This window comes from Miniopterus natalensis, chromosome 5 (genome assembly GCF_054644295.1).
Source record: "Miniopterus natalensis isolate mMinNat1 chromosome 5, mMinNat1.hap1, whole genome shotgun sequence".
Lineage (NCBI taxonomy): Eukaryota > Metazoa > Chordata > Mammalia > Chiroptera > Miniopteridae > Miniopterus > Miniopterus natalensis.
This window is the reverse complement of record NC_142085.1, coordinates 84,930,727-84,945,536: the sequence shown is the minus strand read 5'-3', so window position 1 is coordinate 84,945,536 and position 14,810 is coordinate 84,930,727. Positions and strand designations below refer to the sequence as shown.

The 14,810-nt window shown below is 36.1% G+C and overlaps 1 protein-coding gene across 8 annotated transcripts in view; it reads right to left on the bottom strand.

The window, feature by feature from the left end:
* SCAF8 (SR-related CTD associated factor 8) overlaps nucleotides 1–14,810 on the bottom strand; it is a 124,523-nt gene that overhangs the window by 96,191 nt on the left and 13,522 nt on the right. For all 8 annotated transcript variants that reach the window (XM_087817705.1, XM_087817706.1, XM_087817704.1 and 5 more), the window contains one exon: nucleotides 821–904. In XM_087817705.1, the coding sequence (XP_087673831.1) occupies nucleotides 821–904 (84 nt within the window). The remainder of the gene's footprint in view (nucleotides 1–820; nucleotides 905–14,810) is intronic.

Below are 14,810 nucleotides of genomic sequence, written 5' to 3'. Positions count from 1 at the left end.
TAAATTAATATAACCTGGTGCTTCAGGTTATGGCTGATGTTCTTATTCAGAGTAAGAAAATACATCACCAAATATCCATAGGTTAATACCTACCTAGTTAGAAATAAGCACTCATTCTCAATTTTAACAGCCCTACTAAGCAGGGAATCTTAGCTTTGGGGACAGGAACCTCTTGGAGAGATGTCTATGGCTGAGCTTCAAAAGGTCCTCAAAGCCAAGAAATTTTGTGCATATGTATACTTCTCTAGAGAGGGTCCAATCTGTTTCTGAGATTTTCAGAAGTATCCATGAGTCAGTATGTTCAAAACCACTGTTATCAGAGCAATAGCTAAATGTCTGTGGCCTCTTCCCACAGTCCAAATGTCCTCTGTACAATGAGGCTCAAATATTTTCCATAATGGCTCATTTTCAAATCTATAATACAATAAATAAGAAAAAAATCAATAAATTTTTTTAGAAAACTTCTACTAATAGAAAAATTTTACTAAATTCAAGATTTCAAGATTCTGTAAAGTCAGTGCCAAATAAGTGTTAACACATTCTCCAAAATGTGTCTATATCTAAAATCTTACCTGCCTAAGAAAAGTAAAAAAAAAAACGATTGCTTCAAAGTTTGTGGAAGAACATTTATCAAAATGTTGTGTTTATCTCTAGGTGGGAGAGTTTACAGTGATAGATTTTCATTTTTGTGTTTTTCCCCACGAATATGTATTAACTCTGTAAGGAGGAAGAACATATATAATCTGTAAAAATTATCCCAGCTCCAAAATATTAGTGTACTATTTTCTTTTTAAAAACAAGAATAAAATTTATTACTCACCTTAATAGCTTTGATGGCTGCCTTAGTAATTTGGGTCATCTTTGCTTTAGAAATTGGTGGTTTGTAGTCATTCAGGGAATACAGCTGATAAAGAAAATAACAACAAATTGTAATCCTCGCCCAAGGACGTGCTTTTTGATTTTAGAGAGAGGAGAAGGGAGAGAGAGGGAAACATCGACGCGCGAGAGAAACATCCATCAGGTGCCTTGCCACGCAAGCCCACACCAGGGTTCAAATCCAAACCTAGGTACATGCCCTGAATGGGAATCGAACTCACAGCCTTTTTGGTTTACGGGACAGGACGACGCTCCAACCAACTGAGCCGCACCAACCAGAGCAACCAACAAATTTTAAATTCAGTAAAACTAACTGTCTCTAAGCAATTACATGAAATTGCCAAACATTTCCAATGTTATATTCTCAATGAAATCAAAGTACTGCCTTTCTTTGAAAAATCAAGTTCAACATTATTAGCCATCTGGGAAATGCAAATCAAAACCACAGTGAGGTATTACATCATACTTGCTTATAGTCAAAAACACAGAAAATGATAAGCGTTAGTAAGAATGTGGAGCAACTGGGACCCTTATATCCTGCTAGTGAGAATGCAAAATGGTAGGTATTAACAGCTTTGGAAGACAGCTGGGCAGTTTCTTAAAAAATGAAACACAGTAATATATAATATGGCCAGAAATTCCACTCCCAGCTACATATACCCAGGAGAGTTTAAAATATATGCTCACATAAAAACTTGTACACAAACGGTCACCTCAACATTATTCATTAAAAAAACTCATTTAAAAAGTGAAAACCACCCAATGTCCATCAACTGATGAAAACAGAATAAACAAAATGCATTATAACCATTCAATGAAATACTAGCCATGAAAAAAAAAATGGAGTACATGCTATAAAATAGATGAATTTTAAAAATACTATGCTCAGTTTTAAAAAAAACATATTAAAAAATTATAGGATTGTATTTATATGAAATGTCCAGAAAAGACAAATCTATTGGTGATTTTCTACAACGGGCTGAGAAGGGGGGAGCAGGTGGGGAGAAATAAGGGGTGAGTACTAATGAGTACTGTGTTTCTTTTAGGGGTAATGAAAATATTCCAACATTGAATGTGGTGATGGTTGTACAACCATACTAAAAACCACTGACTTATACACTTTAAATTGGTTAACTATATGGTATGTTAATTATATCTCAATAAAACTTTTTAGAAATCAAGGGATAGAATGTTTAGCAATAATCTCCTCCCTCCAAAAAGAAACACTTTTGTTTTGAAATTTCCATTTTAAGTAAAGGATAATACTACTTAGAAAACAGAGACAAGTGAGGAATTAGTTAACAGAGAAATAACTAAGCTTAAATGAACAGTGATTGAAATTTGCATTGCACTCAGTGATGCTAAGATTTAAATAATGCTGCACAATACTATGTACAAGTCTGGAAATTAACCTTTGGCCATTACAACACAGCAAAAACAACTTGTACAGACGATAAAAGCAATGTAAACCGAGTTTGTTGGTTAATCAACTAGAAATTCATCGCTGCATTCTATTCATTTACCCAGTTTTCCCCGTATTTGTTTCCTTTCCTCCAACCACAACCACAACCACAGTCAAATTACTTTCATCTCTCATACAGAGAATGCCTAAATGGATGTGTTTGTGGCATGTCTATCTTCACAAAACCTAATCTGATTAGGTGATTAATACTCACCACCCACTCTCTCTGCCCCTTAAGAAGAGCAACGACTTCCCAATCTTTGGAGAAACAAAAACCTAACTCCTCCCCACCTTCCCAGATTCATCTCACCCCGATTCCTTCCGTAGCCCTCTGCTCCAGGCACAAGGATCTTTTTCAGTTTCCTAACACAGAGCCTTTAAAATGGGTTTGTTTTATCCTATTTGTAATACTCTACACAGGGCCTCCCACTAGCTAATGTACACACTCGTCCGTCTTAAAACATCGCCTAGTGACGAAAGCCTTCCCTACCCTCCCCAACCCAATCAAAACCTCCTCCCAAGTGCTCATTCTATTGATAGTCATCTTTGAAGCACTCACTGCAGTAATCTGGCATTTACTTGTATGATTACTTAATACCTGAGTATTAATAAAAGACAAAGGATGTAAGTTCCTTAATGCAGTTAATAAGGGGTTAACTGTACACCAAAAGCTGTCCAAGCTGAAATCAATCCTGGGAGAAGCACATAAAGTCCCCATAAAGGTGCCCATCTGTTAATAATAATGCCCACCCAGGGTTAGGATATCATCAGATCCTAAGAAGATACCTCTGTCAAGGGAACTTTAATGTATTTGTAGCCTTAATTTCTACCGCTATGCCAGTCTATTCACCAGGTGCAGAAAAACATCAACATATTCTGTAGTGCTTACAGCAAGTCATGTAAAGCAGAGAATTTCTTGGCAGGCCCAGGCTGCCGCCATCTGAGACCCATCACTGCCCTCTCCTACGGAGAGTATGCTCTAGGAATGAAACCCTGACTCTGTTCAAATTTATTTCCTTTGCTTCAAACTGTATCCTCTGTGTCCAGTAGAAAACAGATTTTTATTAATAATAAATTAAAATGAACAAATACATACAAGACATAGCACTGCACAAGCTTTACACAGAAAGACCTTGGGTATGAATTCCAACTAAGTCCTTTTACTACAAGTTGCTAAACCTCTGAAGCTTAGTTTTCTCATTAACAAAATAAAAACAATGCTCGTTTCACAGAAACGCTACATATAACCCTTTAGAACACGACAAAATAACCCAACAAGGTTATTAACATTATTAGAACTAAAAGCCTCCTCTTTGGTCCTCTCCATTTAAATGAGTAACATTAAAGATCCATTGAACACTTACTCACTAAGCTACCTGAAGGTCCTTTCTACAGTAATTTATATTACTAAAGCAATGAAAATGTATCGAGTTCTACCTATGGTTGACAATGCATTACTTTTCATTTTATTTGGTAGGCCCTGAAGCTGCAATCAAGCATTATTAGTCCATACTCTAGCAGACCAAAGCTTTGCATGTTTGTTTTTTTTTTGGGGGGGGGGGGGGCAGTGAGAAAGGCAGGGCGTGGTGGGATGAGGTAGGGAAATATAATTTAGACTTGTCAAACATTTTCAATAGTCTAAAAAGTCAGTTCCCATCTGAGAACTCCTTTCAAAAATGCATCTACTGCAGAAATTTAAGGTACTGCTCAAGAGAAATACTGAGTAATTTAGTACTTTTCAAAGGATCACTGAATAATAATTCTTCCAACTATTTCTCTAGATTCTCTAAAATCTCATTTCTTTATTAAATCTGATCATCAGGAAACAGGAATAGATCATTTCATCTAATTCTCAGCAAAATCCTGTACTAGAATTATAGGAAGTCTTAACTTATAAAGACTGATGAAAATTTCCCCTAGGACTACCAACCTGTTAAATAATTACCTCTACCAAAACATCCCTTATGTAAGAATGCACAAAATATATTTTCTTTGAATTCAGAAACGGAAGAATGACTCAGCTAATTCCCTTGTGTTTATTTATTGAAAAAGGATGATTGATAGGTTCCCCCTTCCCGTGTGTTGAGTTCTAGGGACCTTGCTGAGGCTTACTAGTATGAACACACACCTCAAATATCTATTAGTCTCTACTTCTCTGCTGTATTTAACTAGTTTTGTTGTATAACAAAATAAAATCTATTTTCAACAGTGATGAACTTTGCTAGGATGCTTCAAAGTTCTTTTTGAAGTAGGTGGAGTATAAATTAACACATTTAATGAACTAGTGTGAACCTAGCACATGAGCTCAGAGACAGCTAGTTTTCCATCTATTTTTTTCCAACTCCAAATTTAAGTGTTCTATATATTCTACCGCTGCATCAAACTCAACCATCTAGGACCTGCCTCCATCAAAGACTTGAGAATTTTTATGAATGTCACTATAACCATTCTAGTCAAACACAGGGTGCCTCCCCAAAAAATGTATATACACTCTGAATAATTGTAATAATTCCATTAGGTTAAACCTGAAAAGAAGAAACATCATTTGAGCTATCAGCTGTTAGTATGTATACATTTGGGGGGGGGGGGGAACCCTGCCTATCAGCCTGCCACAAAAAATTGCGAATGTAATTCTCCTTGTATTCTCAAAATTTGGTCCAGGACAGAAAACACACAACGGTTTTACAATGGAAGGTGTTGGGGAAGAATACAAGTTGATTCTGGGGCCTTTCTTTTCCTTAGCCTGATGATTCTCATCTCTATGTTTGAGTCAGGAGACCATGGCGCTTCCTGGGCTCTCTGCATACCGAGTGTTCTCATATATAGGTTTTAACCTCACCATCTATTCCTTGGAGTCTGACTCTCTAATACCATGTTTTCCAAAGTCTAAAGTGGCTGCTGTTCTTGCTAGTTTGTTCCATCAAGTTATTCCCTCAGTTTAGACTATTTTAACTTCTCTAGGGCTACTGATGCCTGCTGTTTCTACACTCTGCTTTCCAAATTCAAGCTTTTCCCCTCCGGTGCCATGTTCTAATGTTATCTAATACCACGTGAACAATTCTTTCCTTATACAAACTCTATCCATCTGACCCGGTGATTGAAATGAAGTCCCAGTTTTGACCTGCCCCTTCCTTTGGCTACTAAAGACTTATTAATTTAAAGGAAAGGTAGTAAACAATAGCCTGGGTTTAATTAATTCATTATTTATGTTTCAACTCCCCTCCCCTCAGGTACAGGGAACATGCTCTTTGAATTAGTAATATTTTAAATTTTCTATACTATCATTTGTAGGCACCACATCAAGTACATATTTTTATATCTGAAAAACAACTTCAAATCAAATCAAGGTCTGATGACTCTTTTACCTAGACTGAGATACCTTACACGCTGGTTGATTGCTAATCACATCAGCACAGCAAATATTTCAGCTTTGCAGGCCACATGACCATTATCACACTACTTAGCTCAGCCCCCAAAGCAAGAAAGCTGCCACAGACAATCCATGCAAATAGGCAGGGCGCATTCCAACAGAACAGTTTTACAAAAGCAGGCCAACCCCTGAATTTGGACAATATTTCTCAATTCTACAAATGTGCACTATTTAGGGGGGATAAACACTGCAAGGTCATGTCCTTGGAAAGCACATTCATGCCCTCCCTCATCTACACACTGAATAAGGCTCATTACCCCAACTTAACAAAATATTGTACTCTATTGCTTGTTACTTCAAGCACTCTTCAGTTCAAAAACCAGTGCCTTTTCCAATTTGAGCACTATTAAATAAAAACCATTATCACCTTAGATGAGCCCAACAAAGAACTTAATATCTGACATGCCCTAAAGGACCATCAAATTTGGGTAAAACCTTGCTAATTTACAGACTAATCTTATACCTACAAAGTTGTTGGTTCTATGACCAATGGGATTAACCTTATTAAGTGTGAACCTAAAATAACTGAAACAATAATCAACTCAATCCATTTTTTCAACTATGGTTTTTTAGGGGCTTGAGAGTACTAGTTAGGATCCCTCAAATCTCCAAAGAAATCAGAAAATCAGAAATCACAAAAGTTCCTGGAACCAATACAATCTTGACACTTTCAATTCAAGACAGCATGCTGACTACAGACATTTGTCTTGTCTTCTTCCTACTGAGAGGACAATAAAAAACTTAGGAGGAGTAACAACTCACAATGAAAAGCAGAATGGGGAGGGGAGAAAAATCAGCAGAAAAGATGTCACAAATTTCCAGAAAATGGAAATGTGGACTGATGAAACGAGGAGTACTCAAGCCACAGTACACAAAAAAGATGTAACCGAAGAAAAAAATAATCTGTCCTTCAAAATTCCAATGCCCACCACTCAAAATCAAGGGACTACAGAGGACATGATCAGCACAAGAGAACTAATGCTTCATCTATTCTTGCAGAAAGTCAATAAATAACGTCTAAAACTGACCACTCAGGAAACAGTGGCATAAAAACACTGCTTAGTAATATGAAGGCAATCATCTGAATAACTGAAGTGTTAAGAACTGAAACACTATTCTCTTTAGGGGATCCAGCAAACAGTGAGAAGGAAGAACTTCCAATAAAAACATCTTTTGTACTTAAGAAAATTTTACATGCAGCCCCAGCTGGTATGGCTCAGTTGGACAGGCGTTGTCCTGTGCAAGGAAAGGTTGCCAGTTTGATTTCCCATCAAGGCACGTGCCCAGGTTGTGGGCTCACTCCCCTGTAGGGGGCATGGAGGAGGTAGCTAATCGATGTTTCGCTCTCACATCTCTCTCTCTCCCCCTCCTTTCCTCTCTCTCTAAAAAAAAATCAATGAAAACACTTTTTAAATTTTATATGTTCCATGCATATGTTACCTTGAAAAATATAACTATAATATTTTAATACAATCTTGTTCTAACTGCACTTGCCAACAGTGGCCCTCCACAATATCTCTCTCCCCAACAAAAGTCATATGTTGGAAGTCCCAACCCCTAATGTGACTATATTTGGAAACAAGGCCTTTATGGAGGTAATTAAGGTTAAATGAAGTCGTAAGACTTAGAAATCCACAGGACTAGTGTCTTTTTTTTTTTTTTTTTAATATATCCTTACTGATTTCAGAGAGAGGAAAGGAGAGGGAGAGAGAGAGAGAAACATCAATGATGAGAGAGTCATTGATCAAGCCCGCAACCCAGGCATCTGCCCTGACTGGGAATCGAACCCCGATCACCTGGATCCTAGGTCAACTCGAAACCGCTGAGCCACGCCCGCCTGGGCGTGGACTAGTTTCCTTTTAAGAAGAGGCACCAGAAAATACGCTTTCCCACTGCTATGTGAGGACTCATTTGGGAGACTCACATGGCTACTACAACCTGAGGGTGGCTGCTAGGAACTGAGAGGAACCCCTACCCACAGCCAACAAACTAAACAGAGATCTCAGACCTGCAACAGCAAGGAACTATATTCAGCAAACAACCTAAATGAGCTTGGAAGAGGAAACCATGTCTTAAATGAGAGTACTACCTAGGTTTACTCTCTGCTGCCTGGTGAGACCATCAGCAGAGGAACCAGCTAACCACTGTCTGGATCCTGACCCACCAAAATGGTGAAATAAATATATGGTGTTTTAAGCCACAAGCTAAGTCTGTGGCGATGTATTACACAGCAACAGAAAATACAGAACAAAGTTGTGACTGACTTTTCACTTTCAAACCTGACTATATAGATTTCTAAACTTTCGTATTTTTGTGAAAATTATTTTTATAACTCAAAGTAGAAATTGAATTTTTAAGATAAAACATTTCTCTGCTTTTTCATAAATAACTAAAAAATTAAAAAATAGAAGTTCAGTATTTTGCATACAGAAATAAGAAATCAGACTAGTTTCACAGATAAAGTAATTTTAAAGAGCATATTTACCCAAAAAATATTAAAACAAAACACTTATTCATAAAGATACATGCAGCAGCCCTATGTTCATTACAATACAAGTTAAAATAGCCAAGACATGGAAACAACCTACATGTTCAACAGATGACTGGATGGTATATCTACACAATGGAATAGTTTGGCCATAAAAAACATTAAAAACAATTGCCACTTGCAATACCATGGGTGGGTCCTGATAGTGTTATGCTAAGCAAAGTCAGTCAGCGGAAAAGGACAACACTGCATGAGGTCACTCCCATGTGGAGTATCAAACAAAAAGAAACAAACTAACAACAAAAACTCATGCAGACAACAGAATGGTGGTGACCAGAGACAAAGGGGATGGAGGGGAAGGGTAAAGGGTCAAGTAGATGGTCATAGGATGGAGAGCACACAATCAAGTATGCAATATCAAATTATAATGTTGTGCACCTGAAAACTGTTATTAACCAATGTTACCCCAATAAATTTAACTTTTAAAAGAGTACATTATTTACCAATTTTAATACCTGAGAACCAATACACCTTATTACAAATTTTACTTCAACAAGTCAAAAACTGGGTATTCTCTATATCCAAAAGTTCTCACTTTTCCTCACATACAAATTCTCCTTTCTCATAGAACACCATCTTCCATATTATTTTTGATATGAGATACAACATAAAATATTAGACAATATAAGCAGGTAACAAAATAACATACAAAATCAGATGCCTTTGACATAAAATGTAACCAGAAAATAACATTAGAATTAACTGTACCAGATTCAACATTAAGAAAAGCATACTCTAAAACAATGAGACCAATAGTGACTTCTGCCTGAGGTTTTTAAAGTAAATTTCTTTGTAAAAAATGTTTGAAATAAAACTCTAAAAGTGTGTTTACTTCTACTGAAGTACTACTGAAGTAGCAATATTCTGGAGCAATCAGAATTTTTTAAAGAGCAAAGGCCAAAAGAATATGTTACAGATATTCTGCAAGGACGGCCCCCAATCAGGCTCTGAACAAAGGCACAGCTTAAGTAATGTGTTGTGTTAGTATGAAAACTTTAGAACAAAGTTTCAAATGTATATTTAAAAAAAAAATAGACCATATGTAATTGCAACACCAAAGCACATAAAATCTGAAATGTTATAATGCCTACAAACCAGTGAATGAATGAACATAGAAATAACTGTCTTTTTTGAAAAAAACTTACACTTTTTTCTCATTATAAAAATACTCTAGCACAGAAAAATTGGAAAAAATAACAAAGCACAAATGATAGAAAATGCAAATTATCTATAGCCCAACAATTCACCACTCATTCCAAATATACCCATTAGTGCCAGCACTACAGACCCAATAGAATAGGCAGACAAGGTCTCTGTCCTCATGGAACATATGGGGTACTTCTGGAGACAGTACATATTCTAATAAACAAACAGACACAGTTTGTAGAGTATGTAGTTAAGTGCACAATGAAGGTAATAAGCAAGGTTATTTGGTGAAGAGAGCACAAAATTGTACATCTTCCTCAGAATCTCAAATCCAGAATCCCTTTTTTAAAACTACAAGTACATGAGAAGAAACTATGTCTATTTTCTTAAAATTATAAATCTGAAGTAAGCAAACATCTGTCTAGTAAGATCAAACCTATATACTAAGCTTTGAGGGAAGAAAAAGAAATCCTCTAGTTTAAAAAAAAGAGAAAAAAAATAAGGCCATAATTTGAGAAAGAGATATATACAAGTGCTAACAAGATTATGACAAATTAAATGTTTATATGCTTTATAACCAATTATCCTTTCCTGTGGGCTATAAGCATTTTCACATAAATAATTAATCTTTTCTATTATTAAGCAGAATATCCTATTTCTCAAGCATGGCAGGTGTCTAAGGTTAATATTACAGTTTTTAATATTGTTATAAAGGAAGCTATTTATTTTAGAATCTAAGTTATAGTTTAAAACTGTTAATAACAAAGAAAAACTATAATCAACTCCCCCTCCTCCACTCCCCCCCAAAAACACCATTTAAAAAACTAAATTTAGGCCACAAAAACTTATTTGCATGGTCCTTTAATTCAATGCACAAATTTATATCTTTTCCAAATCCTTGGAATAAAGGGGGTTAAAAAGTACTCTTTAAGAAAATTACATATGAGTTACAATGAGCCAAGATGGAGTAAGCCAACTACAGCCTCTCTCACACACTGATTACAACTATAATGCCAGACTACAAAAACCCATTACCTGAGGCTTCTGAAAAGTAAAACAGCAAGCCAACTGGAGACAAGAGTCAAACTTGAATAATGACTGACAGCAGGGGAGGGGGCTGTGTGGGGGCGTTAAGGTAAATTTCATAGTGTTTTGTGTTCCTGTATTATCTCTGGGCTTTGATCCCAGAGCTGGCAGAATCAGTTTGGCCAATACTAGAAGCAAAACCAGCAGGGGAAACCCCCTTTGTCTAGCCAAAGGGACTCATCTATGCTTTGGGGAAGGGGGCTCTCCTTCATTCCCCACTCTCCCTTTTCTCCCCTGGCCCTTGGAAGCACTAGAGGGCAGCCACTGTTGCCACACCAGCACCTAAAACCCCAAGAAACGAGCCATCTCCCAAAAGAGGAACCAGGAAAAGGGACCCTGAATCTGCCTTTTTTTCCTTTCTTCTCTCTTGCCACTGCACTCTGAAGGCTAAACCTGGAGAGAAACCAGACTTTTTGGCCAGAGGAACATGGAAAAGGAAGCCCTGGGATCTGGACACAGTATGGGGAACCCAGAGAGAGCTGGAGAAGCTCCCCTAATTCTGTGCATGAACAAATTTAAATCCTGGGCTCATCTCCAGAATGGTGCCTTCATGAAACAGACCCAAAGAAGCCCAGCAAAGGCTCTGAGAACTAAAACCTGTGTAAACCCAATGCCTTGGGATAAATTCCTGAGCGGCACGTGTGCTGGGTACATCTAAATAGCAAAATAAATGCTTTGAAAATTGAAATGACATTGGAACAACCACAAAAAGGCAAGACAGAACTTGCATCTTGAACCTTACCAAGCTGAATGCCTGCTAAACAAACATCAACATCCTTCAGAGGACTTAATGAAGTTCCACAATACTAAAAATATCCAGTAGACAAGCCAAACCTGCTTCACACACACACACACACACACACACACCCCACCCCCAGGAAAATCTGTCCACACTGCTTCTAGGGAAAAGATAACAAATGTCAACCTCAAGATAACACTGATGTTGGAATTCTCAGACTTTAAAGTTCTAACCATCCTCGGTAAGGGAAATGGGTAAAACTCTTGAAATAGATGCAAAGAAGTTTTCAGCAGAAAAAGAAAAACTATGGAAATTTTAGAACTAAAAAAATAACAGTATATGGACAAAAAATTTAGCAGATTGCTAACCACAAGAAGTATAAAAATTTTACTACTGACTTTACATATTTTAAGTAAATGGCGATAATCATGATTACTCTTACATTATTTACTATATGACAGTTTTTTTAAGAAAAAAGTCTAGAGAGATTTTTTTAAGGTATAGTAAGAGATAAAGTTATTATTAATGTACAAAAAAGAAAATGTTTAATATGTTACATGACAAATATGAAATATCTGCAGTAATTACAACTTTATATATGTAAAAATTAAATGCAAAACTAAGAACATGAAAAATATTCAGAAAAACGTTATAACAACTGCATAAAATTTTTCAGGCATAGACAACTTCCATAAAATTAAAAAGAACAAAAGAGCTACCATACACCTTTTCTATTTCATGCTATTCTTTCCACCTAGAATGGTCTTTTACATTTCTTCAAACCATAATCTAACCCACTAGATGAGAACTTTCTTAAGGTAATTCTAGCCCAATTAAAGTAGAACAGAACAGAAAATAAAAAAGGACACTAATCTTGGGCGAAAGTGTTGTTCCTGTTACAATATTTATATATGTGACTATTAGCTCATGACACAAACTATTCTTATTGTGGGTTGTGGTAAAAAATAAAATCTTGAGACACTGCTCTAACCAGTCAGTAGAAATTAATTACAAGGAAAATACAACATGATTAAATTCTCTCTGGACAATTGTGCTCGCCAAAGCCTGCATCTAAGGTGCAACCTTTGTTTTTTTTTAAAGAATGTTAGTAGATACCTAGAGATGCAAAAGACACAGTGGTATGAAACTGAAGATTTATTCCTGCTGTAATCAGAAGAATGGGAAAGGGGACTAATGTTCACACCTGAAATCATATCCTGCCACCAATAGGAGATGGGTGTGTGTGTGTGTATTTAAGTAGGTGTATATATATTTGTGCTTCACATATAGACCCTCCTCCTGCAACTTATTCACCCTGCTTATTACCTTCATAGCAATCTAATCACGATGTAAAATTATTTTGCTTAAAATTTATTTTCTGTTTAGCCTACTTCTCCTTCCACCCACCCACCCATCCACTCTGGAAAACAATGACCTTAGTCAGTTTTTTTCATACCCTCCACAAAACTGTTCCTTGGACATAGTAGGTGCTCAAACATAGGCTGCTTTAAACTTGATAAAGTAGTTTACTGGGCTCCAAAGGTAATCAGGTAACCAAAAATAAGCTAGCAAAATAAATTTAGCCAATCTCTTGATATCTAAATTCATTTCAATGTAATAAATCAATTTTTCTCCAAGAATTAGAATTCCAAAGCCATAGGTAATGATATATATTTCTTATTTTCTTCCCCTGAACTTTTAGTAATCTTTGCAAATCTATAAATCCTATGCCAGTATTCACAGAAATAAAGAACTACTTCAAGCAGCAGAACGTCTCACTCCAAAATAATCTCCAATTCCATTTATAATGTTGTATAATAATCACCCTTGAATAGTATTTTCAAATTTACTTTGACAGTTAATCAATTGTAAACACTCACAATATTCTTAATCCGATAAATAAAGTTTTATCATCAAAATAAAGTTTTATCATCAAGGCAAAATTAACTAAAAACAAATGAAAAATTGGAAAATACAGAGTCAAATTCAACTGATTAATAGGTCAAAGCTAAGCGGTGACGTAACAAACTAACATTCTTTGACTAACTATTGTACATATGCACAAATTAAGCCCTTCAGAAAACAAAAAATGACACCTCAAATATCTAACAATCTCCTGAAGTGGAAGGGGACAGCCATAAACATACCACTATTGTGAGAGAGTAGTCTCAGCATTATGAGAACTACCATTCTCAGCTTTGACAATTCACTACTGATCCCAAAGGTGCCCAAAATGCCACCACAGGTAATTTTATGGAGACACTGATTTGAAGTGTGTATATTAAAAAAACTGATGTATGGGAAAACAATTTACTTTAACTATCAGTTAGCATCTTTGCTTTTCTCCCCACACATTCCCACAGGGCATTTAACAGGAATACTATACTGAAGTGGTATTTAAACAGTGGGGGATCCATGAGGACTTTAAGATTTTGCCTCATGAAAACAAGAACACGTCATAATTTAGTGCCAAAATTAAAAATGCTTCTGGGGGAAGATATTCAGAAAAACGAAATGTACATCTAGTTGGAAACAACAGGGAAAAGGCGTAATAAAGAGAATGGAAGTAAAATGGACTGACTGGAAAAAGAAAGCATTACTGTTACAGCTGTGATTCTGCTTCCACACTATGTAAATCTGTAACATACTCATCAGGAAATCTCTTTAAGAACAGTAATTTTCAAAAAGGATCGGAGAAGTGGCTATTTCTGAGTGGGAAAACAACAGAATCTCAACAGAATGCTGTCAGAGTCCCCAAAACAGGACACACAGATGGGGGTACACAGACAGTGCAGAGCTTTGCATATGGTAAGCCTCCCAGTTTAACAGTGCTGCATATACACAATGTATGTGATAAACATATTTAAACCAAGGGAGAGTGATGAGAACTATTTTTATTATTTAATATTGAGAATAAAAAGGAAAGGAAGGATGCAAAACATATTTTTAAAAAATAATGCATTGAATTTTGTGACTGAAAAGATATAGACAATAGAGAGGTACCCAAGAAAACTCCAAGTTTTCAAGTGTGAGTGTTGGGGGACATGATTTTCTACTGACATAAAAAGAAAGTCTAAAAGAAGTTTGCAGAAGAAAGACAAGACAATTGGAATCCTATTTCATGAGCACATGTATACAAAATACCTAGAAGACATGAGACTGAATCCCAGAAAAGAAAAAACTAAGTACAAGTCATTTCTGAAGAGACACTAGTTTAAGAGACATAGAAAAAAATACTAAAGACCAAATATCAGAGAGAATACAAGTAGAACAAGAGCCTACTAGGCCTTAGGGTAAAATCATTTCAGAAATAAGAGCAACACACCATAGCAATAATAAATACTATTTTTCATCCCTATGGCACTACGTCAATTATTAAGCACTATTCACAAATGCTACATCACTTTTCCTTCAGAATGGCCCAATAAGATTAATATTATTCTCATTTTATAGGTATATAAACTTAGGCTAAGTGACTTAATTCAAATTGGTAATTAGCTACAAATCCATGTCTCAAGCCCAG